The sequence below is a fragment of the Nyctibius grandis genome, chromosome Z (genome assembly GCF_013368605.1).
Source record: "Nyctibius grandis isolate bNycGra1 chromosome Z, bNycGra1.pri, whole genome shotgun sequence".
Lineage (NCBI taxonomy): Eukaryota > Metazoa > Chordata > Aves > Nyctibiiformes > Nyctibiidae > Nyctibius > Nyctibius grandis.
This window is the reverse complement of record NC_090695.1, coordinates 69750191-69763546: the sequence shown is the minus strand read 5'-3', so window position 1 is coordinate 69763546 and position 13356 is coordinate 69750191. Positions and strand designations below refer to the sequence as shown.

Below are 13356 nucleotides of genomic sequence, written 5' to 3'. Positions count from 1 at the left end.
CTTTTGCTGTTGATGTATTTGTAAAAGTTTTTTCTGTTATCTTTGACTGTAGCAGACAAATCAAGCTCTAATTGAGCTTTGGCCCTTCTAATCTTCTCCCTACATGACCTGGCAACGTCCCTATAGACCTCCCGAGTTACCCGACCCTTCTTCCAGAGCAAGTAAGCTCTCTTTTTTTCCTTAAGTTCTAGCCTAAGTTCTCTGTTTAACGAGGCCAGTCTTTTTCCCCGACGGCTTGCCTTCCTACACACTGGGACAGCCTGCTCCTGAATATTTAGCAATTCCCTTTTGAAGCATGTCCAGCCTTCCTGGACTCCTTTGCCCTTCAGGACCGACTCCCAAGGGACTCGGTCCACCAGCCTCTTAAACAGGGTAAAGTCTGCCCGCCCGAAATCTAAGGCAGAAGTTCTGTTCTTAAGACTTCAGTCAAAGACTTCAGACTGAGTCTTTGATGCATATTTGTATAACAGTCCTCTAAAATACTAAACTTTAATTAGAGAAGAAGGAAGATCAAATAACCTGTCCTTACATGAGCTGGAAATCAGCAACACCAGTGAATTAATTGATTTACTCAAGCCAGTATCAAATGCTTTTCATATCTTCTCTTGCTTTAAAAAACCAAATCCCTACCAGTAAAACAGCGCCCTAACATTATTACAGAATTGCTTCACTTCATGCATGTGGACTTACACCACAAGCATGTGCAGCCTTACAGGCAATACCTTCAGAACTCAATAGTTGTCTTGCAGAACCTTTGTAACAAAAACAGAGGTTTTATAAATACAGTGAATACCAAAGAGAATTTCTTCCTTGTTGCTCTGCTTACCAAATTTTAATCTGACATAACACTATCCTCCTGGCAGGCTGATTGCCACCCACCATATTTTATGATGACCTGTCAATATGAATTTTCCAGCTTTGCCTGCCTTTTGTCTGCTCTAGCCTACTCTGATGTTATGCACCTGCTGACCACCTTCATTCAATAGCGTGTTCTCTTCAGAATTTACTGGCAAGTTCCTCCATTTTCAACTCATGTATCCTTTCCAAAAAAATCCCTGATAGTCACATTTCCAAACACAGTTTTGAGCCAATTCCTGCAGTTACTCACTCATGTGAATAAACCATATGCTGATGAGATAATTCCAGTAATTACTAACACAAGGATTATGTGCAGAGAAGAAATCTGGACTGTAACATCCTTGGGGAAAGTATTGAGCGAGGTGTGTACAGGTAACTCACCTGTCAAATAGTTCTCCACCTGTGACCAATTCTAGAACAAGACTGATTTCTGTAGGGGTCTCAAATATCTCCTTCAGTTTTATCTGGTAAAAGATAATAAAAAGGATTAATTTTGCTTATTTGTCTTCTTGCTGAGCGTATCACAGGCCCAAAAGCAGGCAACAGGCCCCAGTCAACAAAGCAGAGGATGGTACCAACTGCAGCTGATGCATCATTTACCTTGCAGTTGAGCAAGTTATTGTGCATGTTCTCTCCCACTTCCCTTTTCTTTGCTAGCTTTATCTCACTTGCATTCCCCTTTTATTTTTGTTATTTCCATACTCCTCATACCTCAGCAACCTCTACGTAACACGGAAGTGTAAGAAGGTGCTTTCATTAGTGCTTGTCAACACCTGCCAGTCTTTCACAGTAACTGAATGTAAGATCTTCCCCACCCTCCAAGGACTGACAACACCAACTTTCCCTTTCATTTACAGAACTTCTTTTGCATAGTTTCTCATTCAGCTCTGTCAGAACATCAATAATTTATTTTAAAGTGTAAGTATAATTCAACAGTCTTCCATAACGAGCTGTTAACGTGCTCATGAGGAGAATCCAAAGCTTTGATCAAGGACTCTCCCAAGTCTGTATAGGTAAACCACAACAGTAATTTCTCAGGAACAGAAAGGATTTTAAAAAACCAAAGAAACAAACATGGAGTGAAAGAACAAGACTAAACTTACAATGTTTGGGTGCGAAAGGCGAAGAAGAACTCCAATTTCTGTGCGGACAATTTTCTTGTCTACCTGGTTAAAAGTGGGGAGGGAAAAAGTGAAAAATTTATTTTTATAATCACCATAGAGACTTCTAGCTGCATCACAGGAAAAAAATATGAACAGCATTTCTAGATCTTCTAGGAGAATAAGTTGATGCCAGACACATAAGTCAAATATACTGTAAGGACTAATTTTCCTTTAACATGGGACAGATGCTATAACAGAAAAGCTTCTGCATCTAGCAAAATGATTACAAATGTACATGTAAGTCATGCAAGAAGTAGCATATAGGAAAGACATCTGAAAAAGGTGCTAAAATTCCTATTTTTACTCAAGTTCTGCCTTTGTCTATCACCTTATGTTGGTTCAGTTTATGCCAGGATAGCTTCCTTTCGACACACTGTTCAGCAGTCATACTGGAAAAAGGTTTCTGCACATAGGATGTCCACATCACAGGAGTGTAACATACTGCTTAGAACAAAACAGTGATGCAAAAGCCAAATACCCCCCAGCCACAGACAGGGCATAAAGTTTAACTTCAACTTGCTTCAGACATATCTTACAGCATGGTCTATTAATGCAAAATACTATCTGTTTGGCCAAACCTCTGAGGGGATTACCCCTTCCCTTTCCTTCCCTTCTCAAGTTGCAGTGTTTAACAACCCAGGCACAACCTATGTCCTCTTGGGGGACATTGGTCTTTTCTCACAAGAAATGCAGACCTAGGGAATATTTCACTCAGGAAAGATAACTGCAGCTCTCTCAGAATTTGAATGCTTAAGCAAGCAAGAAAGGAAAACGATCATAAGCAAATTATGCATGCTTTTATGTTGCTAAGGTAATTAATACATTTATGAAAAAACTACCTGGTTTGCAGAATATTCTCACAGACCATAGAGAAATCCCACATTGTAGAAGATATTATAAATGTATTTCTTCTACAGCACTCTTCATATCAAGGGTTACAAAATGAACGACAGTCCGCAAATTAAGACACTACCTGTTTCCAGATTGACGACACAGATGATATCAAGCAGCACATTTTCAAGGGGCATTGTGTGTTTTTTCTTAGTGGAGGCTTTTCATCAAACGTGTTTTGGTTTTGGTTTTTTACATCATATGGGAAATGAACAGTCATAATACATAAACCTTTAAAAGGGACACAAAACTATCTTCAAATTCTTAGTAAGGAAGACAGATGCTTAAAAAATTATCCCTCTTTTTTTATCACCTGAAAGGAGAGATGTACTTCTCAGTAGTTTATTTTTTCCATCAACAACAAAATCCAAGTATCAGTCACATTCAGAACTACAGGATAGGCAGAATTTGATTCTCCCCTTGTGCCAATCAGGAATGATTCCAGGTTAATAATGCCACAGTGCTCTGACAGTGGTGTAAATGAGCAGAGAACTAGAGCCCTTAGGGATTTCTTGAAACTCACTGACATTTAACCTCTTTTAGTGGCTCTAGCAGAAAGCAAAATTAAAGGAAAAAAACAACTCTGGACAGATTCAGTGCATGTCAGAAACAGCAGAAAGCAAAAATCAAAGAGGAATGAAATATTCCATTACCTGAACATCTAATTGGAGGTAAAGAATATGGTCAACAACTAAATCTTCACAGGTAAACACCTGCTCTGGGATCAAACAGAGGATTCTTCTAAGCTCTACGACCATCACAGGCTTTATAAACTTTACTGCTTTCTGCTCTGAATGCAAGTGTTTCTTTGCTCTTGCCTGCTACATAAATACTGAGCAGCAAGTTTGAAGAATGGTCTCCTGTGCAGTTTTCCTAAAATGCTGTGAGCATCAGCACTTCAACATCCCCTTGGCATCAGTGCCATGATTCAACTCTTGGTTACTTTTGTGAGTGCAAATGCACTGGCAGGTGCTCCAAAGCTCACTGCTGGGTAGCGAGGGGCTCTTGATGATTCAGAGAGTGATATACATCTGGACTGTTTTCATATGCTTTGCACCTCAGACAGGATCAGAAAAATTAATGTACAATATTGCATGGACAGTCACTTCCCCAGGAGAGCTGTTTAGACTGAGCAATTTACCTCATCCAAAAGCACCACTACAAACTGAACAACCTACAGTTTGCTTTCTGCAGTTCTGAAAATGTTTGTGCATCAAGCATGCTTGGCAACAAGAACGTAAGAGGCTCTCCAAACTCTAAAGATGCTTCCTTTTGGCACTGAGGCCTCCTCCCATCTTGCAGATGGCAACAAATCAAGCGAAAATGTGAACTGAGACTCAGTTTCAGGTCCTTGCTTTCCTAGACATTTACTCTGCAACTGTAGGCAAGTCCCTCTGTGATCCAGTTCCTGATCTGACACAAAACAGTAGACTTTCATAATACTTCCTCAGGTGGTGGTATGAGGAAAAGGCACCGAAAAATTCAAGATGCTAAGATGAAATGGCAGATAGGCCACACAGAAACAGTTAGGAGTGTTACGTGCATCCTGGAAAATGGCTACTGGGATAGATTTTACAACAGAAGTGTGCATATATAAGTGATATGAATCATTCCAGAGTAAAAGCAGCGCCATATGTAGTTATGGTATTTTATTACAGACAGCCTGTTTCATCACTTTCATATTCTTACCTTTTCCTACACCAAGTCCAGATGTATCTTGTTTCAGCTCCTTCCAACAAAATGTACCTACTTTTATGAGGGCCAAACATGGCCTATTTTCAGCTTGGTCAGGAGTATCAGCAATTCAGCTACTTATATTCCTGACAGAAATTATTTGATAGAATGACAGTCAGGCATTTCACTCTATAGCATATGTTGCTAGAGTAAAAAATTACAAAACTCAGATAATTTAACTAAAATATCCTACTACCACAAATGTTTGGGCAAATTAAGTATGTTTGGCTAGATCAAATACAGTGGTCTGATTTGTGTAGGTGTAATAACTGACCAAAATTAGGCTCCAAAACTGTTTATTATTGTCTCCTCCTCTTTGGATGCAATTTAAATATGCAGTACAATATGCAACAATTTATCTGAGCTTTCCTTAAATTAACATTACTCACAGGAGCATCAGTGAGACCTTTGTGAGTACATCACAGTCAAGAATAATAAGGTTAGCAGAATCGGTCTGTTTGTGAAGAGAAAAAACAATCAAATGTTAACTTTCAGACGTTTCCCACTTCCACTTGTTTAGTGATTATCCTTCTACAAGCTTACTTTATTCTTTGCTTTTAATCTATGCTAAATGGACTAGACTATGCTTTCGGTCAAACATTTCATTAGTACAATTTTATTTCTACTTATAAGATTAGTTTTCTCTGTGTGAAAAACTTACACTACTTCTGTACCACATCGTGCGAATAACTGGCTGGGTGATTTTAACACTGGTGCAATTTTACTGAGCTGTATTTTCTTTTTGCAAACTTTCAATTGCAAGCAATCAAGAGGCATTTGCCGTGATAGGCCTACAAAGCATCCTTCTGCTGTGGTACACCCACGTCAATTTAAGAAGTCATTTGCCAGGTAACCCTGAAATGGTTATCTATCTATCAGTTCTTCACCACTGACCCTAGGCATGAAGATTTCACTGCCCATAGACCAAAAAAAACAAAGTTGCTATATGGCCTGTAATTATTAAAACCCACAACTATATGCTTCCACAGCTTACCTGTGGAGACATCCACATGAAGTGCTTAAAAGGCAGCAAATCTGCAAGATCTGCTTGTCGGTGCAATACAGCCCTGCCTTGTGCGGTGGCTTGCAGTGCTCCACAGTTCGCCTTAGTAAGCAAACCAGGAGCTGTGACTGTAGCACACGTAAGCTACACGGTGGCTTTAATCTAACTAGATAAAGTACCTGCAGCAGCGAAGATCCAGCAACCTGAACTTGGGAGCAAGAGTCAGTCCAAGAATCCAGTGCTCTGAACTGAAACATCTATCTGTATTTGAGGTGTTACCCGAGATCACTAGACAAGTGGTAGCATGCTGTGTGCACTCAAAACTGCAATCGTATGTCCTGTTTACAGACAGACATAGGATTAACAGTGTTAACAGAGTATTTCACACAACAAAGGCCCAGGAAGGTAGGACAGCATTTGCAAGTGTGGGTGAATAAAAATATCCACCTCTTTATTTATATTAAAGTATTTACATTAAAAAGTTAATTATTCCTGTATTATTCCTAGTATTTTGTCTCTCCAGTTATTCCACTTCTCTGGAATCAGGCATTTTTCTATTTTACAGATATGTGTCTGTGTCTTTCAAATTTGATACTGGTCATGCAGTGAAGTAGCGCTACGTCTATAATCAGTCTATTTCTGATTTATAAACTTCAGCCTATTTGGACAAGGGAAAGGGCTGGAAAAATCTTTAATGAAAGCTGAGATTCTTCCATGTTTCCATGCCCTGTGATGGTGAGGTGGATTGATGCTACAAACCCCTAAAATGTAAGAGTGTTGCTTCTATCTGGATTAAATGAAACAAGTTAAAATGAACTGTCACTGTAAACAGATTAATCCAGCTGCTGCCTTGCAATAGGGTATGCCATCCTGAAAACAGGTGGCCAACAGATGTACAGACCCCTCAAACTTAGCAGAGAGCAAGAAGCAGAGCACATTCCTCATCCTGCAAGTCCAGTCTGTGCTGCCCTCCTTGCCCAGGGCGCTGTGGACATGGAGGGGCACATCTGGCCAGTTGTAACCACCATGCAGATTGGGTGACGCCGTGTCCAGGCAAGTGACGTGAAGGAGCCAATGCAAACAGCTCTTGAAGAGCCTCACAGCACTGCCCACCTCATGGAGGCTGTTCAACCCAGCTCTGCACAGCTCCTTATTTAATATCCCACTTATTGACTCACATGAATACTTCTAATTTGAGCAATGAATGCTTTATCGAACGAGCAGGTCAGGCTCTGAGCATGTACTTCTCTGCATTTACAGGGAGCACGCTGCAAAGCATTACTGGCTTGCCACCACACTCTATTAGAAGTGCTTTCAAGAAACAATTTTTATGTTCATCTCAGCTAAAGCAACTGCTCTGCAGCCTAACCCTTTCTGTATTTTATCACAGAATCACAGAATCACAGAATGTTAGGAATTGGAAGGGACCCCGAAAGACCATCTAGTCCAATCCCCCCGCCGGAGCAGGATTGCCTAGACCATATCACACAGGAACGCGTCCAGGCGGGTTTTGAATGTCTCCAGAGAAGGAGACTCCACAACCTCTCTGGGCAGCCTGTTCCAGTGTTCGGTCACCCTCACCGTAAAGAAGTTTTTCCTCATATTTAAGTGGAACCTCCTGTGTTCCAGCTTGCACCCATTGCCCCTTGTCCTGTCAAGGGATGTCACTGAGAAGAGCCTGGCTCCATCCTCATGACACTTGCCCTTTACATATTTATAAACATTAATGAGGTCACCCCTCAGTCTCCTCTTCTCTAAGCTAAAGAGACCCAGCTCCCTCAGCCTCTCCTCATAAGGGAGATGTTCCACTCCCTTAATCATCTTCGTGGCTCTCCGCTGGACTCTCTCTAGCAGTTCCCTGTCCTTCTTGAACTGAGGGGCCCAGAACTGGACACAATATTCCAGATGCGGCCTCACCAGGGCAGAGTAGAGGGGGAGGAGAACCTCTCTCGACCTGCTGACCACACCCCTTCTAATACAGCCCAGGATGCCATTGGCCTTCTTGGCCACAAGGGCACACTGCTGGCTCATGGTCATCCTGCTGTCCACTAGGACCCCCAGGTCCCTTTCCCCTACGCTGGTCTCCAACAGGTCTGTCCCCAACAATTGCTAATTACCATTTATAACTTTGCCATTATTTTTTCTTCTCACAGTTAAGCCAAAACATTAAAACCTCTACAGATGCAGACCACCCACAAGCAGGGCTGCCAGTTCCCTGGTCATGGAAAAGGTCTGTTCCCAGTTGTCACAACTACACACAGGGCTGCTGGGTTACCCAGGTTCTCTTGAAAGGTTTCAAGAAAAAAAAGAAATTAGCTTGAATTTAAATAAATCTTCACAAGAAGAAGATTAAAAGTACATATTTTCTATACAGTTTTAGGTTTTGCTTTTTAATTTCAGAATGTCCTGGATAACAGGAATTCCAGTTTCTGCCCAGCTCACACATAGAATAGCTACTCAGAAAGTCTTTCAATCAAGACTTTAAGACTAAAACATTCTAAAGAAGACTTCTCAATGTGCTTTTTCACCTGTATAAAGCTGGATAGTACTGCTGAAATCATGCATTTGAGCTGGTTCATGTATCAATACAAGATACGGATGTCAGTCTTCACCATAAGTGTTAAAGAATCTTGGGGGATATAAAAAGTGGTATGATAGCAAAATCTCAGAAAAAATGAAAATAGATGCTTTATATGTGACCCAGTCTATCTCTCTGAGTTACTCTGGTGTAGTTCAGTAACCAGCACGTCAGTGGACAGTGGGTAAAAGCAGAATTAAAAAAAGCTGACCTTCTGAATGAAAGGATACCTCTTTGTTCCAACCAGGGCATTTATTTAACACCTGCTTCAGGTGATTTGATTCTTTGCATGACCTTTTTTTTGAATAAAGAGTTTCTCAAGTAAAGAATTCCTCCTGTGTTTTAGGGGCTGTTCTTGCTGGGAAGTTGCTTGACCTTCTCAGCAAGGTTAGTAGCTTGCTCTTTGTATGGGAGCAACCTTTGTACTCCTAATGGACTAACATTATCTTTTCTTAAAAAAAAGGTTAAAAATAATCTTTTTTGTATTTTAAGCTTGGCAGACTATTCTGGCTCTATCTCCATTCAACCTGAACATGAGGTGCCTGAAGAACACATCAAACAATACAATAAAGCACAGCAATAATTGCACAGCCCTGCAGTATCTTCCATGAACTCAGCAAGAAGTTTTCACTCTGTAGGTTATGGAGATTTTTTATTTTGAGCTTCCATAAATAAACTTGTGTTATTAATGCAAATAAAATAGACTATTCATTATTACAGCTACTATTTTCTGTGCACATGCCCACACTTCCAATTTGCAGCTATAGCTTTCAGCTGATGCATATTCTTCAGACTGAACACGCTTGCACAGAACTACTGCAGGTTACATCAATGTGCTTGCATTTGTTCTGTCAGGTGCCTAAAAGTCTGTGTGTACAAGCAAACTTGCTGGCTGCAAATACAGATTTGCTGGGCTTGCACAAGCATATGTTTTTAAAAAATTGAAGAGAAATGCACTATCTGCATATGATAGTACTGTTAATCTGTTAAATGTAGATCGTTCCATCAAAGAAGCAATACTTCTGTTTCTCAAAAAGCACAGTATATTTGCAGGGAAACCATCAGATGGATAGAGATGATTTATGAGATTGTATAGACTTCAGAACAGTATATCATATGCTGACATACATGATTAACAGGCCCTGCATCTTGTAATATAAGATTTCAATGGTAAAGCTGACCAGATGCAGTCAATATTCCCCAAAGACACAAAAGCCTTTGTGAATGGGTTCTGTTGCTCACCCACATTAACTTGGTGGCATCACCGAAGGGTGAAGGACAGGTCCAGAGGCACTTAGAGCTTGAACAACACTGGTCATTTGCAATAACACATTTTATGTCTGAGTCCAAAATAAGTTACATGGTCATTAGAACAGGATTTATTATATGCCGTGGTCTAACTACCTGACTAATTTGGTTGTTATTTCGGTTCCTGACTCATTTATACACAGATTTCTGCAAATATGTTGGATAATTGTTGAATGGTTTATGCAAACAAATTTCAGGCTATTAGGTACTCATGAATTGCCCATTTCAGCTATTCACTACTTATAGTGTGTTACTGCCACTGCTACTGTTCCAAAAGCTGGGTGGGGGAGGACACTTTTAAGACACAAGAACAATGTGTAAATCAAAAGGTAAGTACGTTTTTTTTTTAGTTCAAAATAGTCGCGTTTATAGGATTATTTAGAAAATTGTACTTGCCATTTTCTTGCCCATTCTTGCTTTTCACCTATATAGTTACAAATCCAAAAATTTCCTCTCTTCTCAGTGAAAATTTATTAATCCAGCTTTTATTCTAAGTAATGTAACCAGTTTTAGACATCTGGCATTCTGTAAAAGGCTTCACATTCACACCATCCCTCTGAATAAATAAATTGCCACGTTAACAGTAGTCTTTTAGAAATTGAGAGCTATTAGGCTATAGGACATTTCCTATCATCCTGTACAACATTTTTTCTTAAAGCTCCTCAAATTTCTTAGGAGTACTCAGCTGCATGACAAAGATCTGGAATACCTTATGTCTACTTACACAATTAGCCAAGTGCAATGCTTGCTGCAATTTGAGAAATTGCATATAAACAGTAAGCTAGTATACCCATCCTTCTCTGAATCAATTCACAGATCCATGTGAACCTTCACTGTTACCCAGTGAAGGTTTGATGCATCAGGGCTCCCATTAATATTCTAATCTCCACCACAGATATCAAACTATTCCACATGATCAATGTACTGGTTTTGGCTGGGATAGAGTTAATTTTCTTCATAGTAACTTGTATGGGGCTGTGTTTTGGATTTGTGATGAAAACATTGTTGGTAACACAGAGATGTTTTAGCTATGGCTGAGCAGTGCTTATGCAGCATCAGGGGCTTTTCTGCTTCTCACACTGCCCCAGGCTGGGTGTGCACAAGAAGTTGGGAGAGGACACAGGTGGGACAGCTGACACCCACTGACCACAGGGATATTCCATACCATGTTGCATGGTGCTCAACAATAAAAGCAACTCTTATTACTTATGGAAATGCTTCCAGCTGGTTTCAACTACATCTGAAACTGAAAACATGCCCAGCTGGAGTTTCAAACATCTGCTCATTCAATATATGCAAAGTATAATGGAATAGCTTGTTGGAAACTAACAGTAGTATTTGAAGGCTGCTTAAAATGAAGGGGGAGAAATAACAAAGAAAGTGGGGTGGCTTTTTTTACATTTGCAGGAAAACATATTATTAATTATTTTTTATTTATTCAGGGGGGTTTTTGTTCGTTTGTTTTCCTTAAGTAAGCCCTTCTTAAGTGATTCAAGCAGAGAGCAAGTTTAGTTTGGCAAAAATTTGGGATGATCCTCACCCATACACTCTAGTCCTACAGCCATCAACCATCACAATACTCAGCTTAGAAAGTGGTACTGAGCCTTAGTTCCAGTCTTAAGAGATGCCCTGACCAGGTGACATATCTCATGGACACCAGACAGTGATGCTGGTTTCACGATTTCTCAAAGAAGCTTCTGTAACTGAAACCACAGGTTGTTTCGCTTACACAGCCGCTGTGTTAACTTCCACCTTTGCTTTTCCATTTCTCCCTACATGTGGTCGTTGTTTCTCTTGAAGGACACAGGACAAAAGGAGACCACCTCAGCCAAAGAGGATGTATTTTATCTTGAAATACACTGGTGTAACCAGTTTGTCAAGTGAGTACATGCTAATTACGGAGTTCTTGGTAAAATAAATCCTCTTTCTTACAGTTAGATTTGCCTCTCTGAGGGGCTACGGAGAACTCGGCTTCAGAGAAATAAACCCAGGATGTTACATTTTAAGCCGTACATGGTTCCTGTTTTATTCCAACAGCTGAACTGCCAGCGTTGGCGAAAACACCGTGGTTTCTTATCTTTTGTGCTCTTCATTTTTTGTGCATGCAGCCAGTTTTCCCTTCTTTGCTCGACAGCACAGAACAAGCTCAATCTCTCTCCTCCAAAATGAGTAATTGTCACAACTGTGATGATAGGACTGCTGCATATGCTTCTTCAAAACAACAACTTCCTGAAACGTAGAGGGAGAAGACTTTCAAGAGATCTCCAGCACAAGCCTCACAGACCATCCATCTATGCAGAAGCCCTGCCTTCCCTGCAGTACAGCTCCATCAAAGGCACGTCTCCAGATTTCTTTAACAGGCTGTAAATAACGAAGGGTTTCTAAAGAGGAGGACTATAATCTCAGGATAGCCTAATACTTACTTCTGCACCTCTGCTCAGCCCTTTTGCAGGGTTGCATCTTTGCTATAGGCATTAAATACATCCTTACACAGCAACACATTTCATTCCTGTTCCCTGTCTTGCCTCTACATTTATGTGCACCCTAGACACACAAAGCTCCTCTAGGCTTGCTTAAAGCTATGGAGAAGACAAATCACTGCAGGCACGAAGAGAGCAAAATGCACATGGATGGGTTGGTGGAAGAAAATGTGTGGCTCAGATCATTTCACAAAAATTTCTGTTAAGTTATTCAAAGCTAAAAGTGTGTCATTTGTTTCTCTTTTTTTACTGAATTAATCATCTAAGGGATATTATTTAGTTTCTCAGAACTACTTGCTCAACAATGCAATGTATACAGTAGGCTGAGCTTCCTTGAACTGCATAACAATGAGTAGAGCTTTATATTTTCCTATTTTTATTAGCTGATCTTTGCATTTCTGAAAAACAAGCTGTGAACACCAGAAATGAGTGTTAGCTAATTACATATAAATTAAATGGAGTAAGGAAAAAGAGACATAATACATACTCTCTTTTCTTAAAATACCATATTACAAAGCTATTTTTCAGTAAAATTTCCTCTTTCAGTAACTGGTGTCTGATTTCATAGCTTCTAAAACAAAAACCTGTTGGTATCTTACTGCAGAAAGAAAAAAAATCTTTCGGTTCTCTCTTCTTTTTTAAGGCATTCATGTAAAATGAACTTTTTCGTTCTTCTTTAGACACTATGCATTTGATGAACGTAACTTTTACTTAAAAGCCCTTTGTTTTGGCAAGTAGTGAGTCGGAAGCCAGATTGCCTTTATACATGAGGGAAAACTGGATATAAGCGGTGGAAAACTCAAAGCCTTACTGCCTTATTTCTTTATTCAAAATAATTTTGACTGAAATATTTTTTTCATCTTTCAGAAGAAATATAACAGTGTGAACTGAACATGAATGAGATGATGACATGGATGACTAAAAACGAGCAAACCAGGAAAAAAAGTAATTTACATATATAATAGCTAGTACTGCAGATGGAGTGGTAATTAAGAAACTATCATTTCCCAATAATTACCAAGCAATGGCATGTGCGGTGTGTGTACGTGTGTGCATGAATGAATAACAGAAGAGGATGTCTGAGCTAGTTGACAAAAATACATCTTTTTAATGGTGAGTACTGATGTGCAGTTGACTGTTTTCATATAGACTTACATGTGACACCATTCCTTTTCCTTTTTGAAAAATTTGAAAAAATTAGAACATTACACATTAATATACTGTGTTAATTAATACAAACTTTGTGAGGAAAAAATTGACCTTAAATATACATATATATGTAAATATATTCCAAATACTTGTAATCTGGAGAAAAAAGAATACTGCCATAGCACTGCAGAC

At 39.7% G+C, this 13356-nt stretch overlaps 1 protein-coding gene across 1 annotated transcript in view; it reads right to left on the bottom strand.

Annotated features, from left to right (window-relative positions):
* CAMK4 (calcium/calmodulin dependent protein kinase IV) overlaps window positions 1-13356 on the bottom strand; it is a 171320-nt gene that overhangs the window by 76782 nt on the left and 81182 nt on the right. The window contains exons 3-4 of the mRNA XM_068423710.1: window positions 1962-2024; window positions 1240-1322 (exon numbers count right to left, since the gene is read on the bottom strand). Coding sequence (XP_068279811.1) covers window positions 1240-1322; window positions 1962-2024 — 146 coding nt within the window. The remainder of the gene's footprint in view (window positions 1-1239; window positions 1323-1961; window positions 2025-13356) is intronic.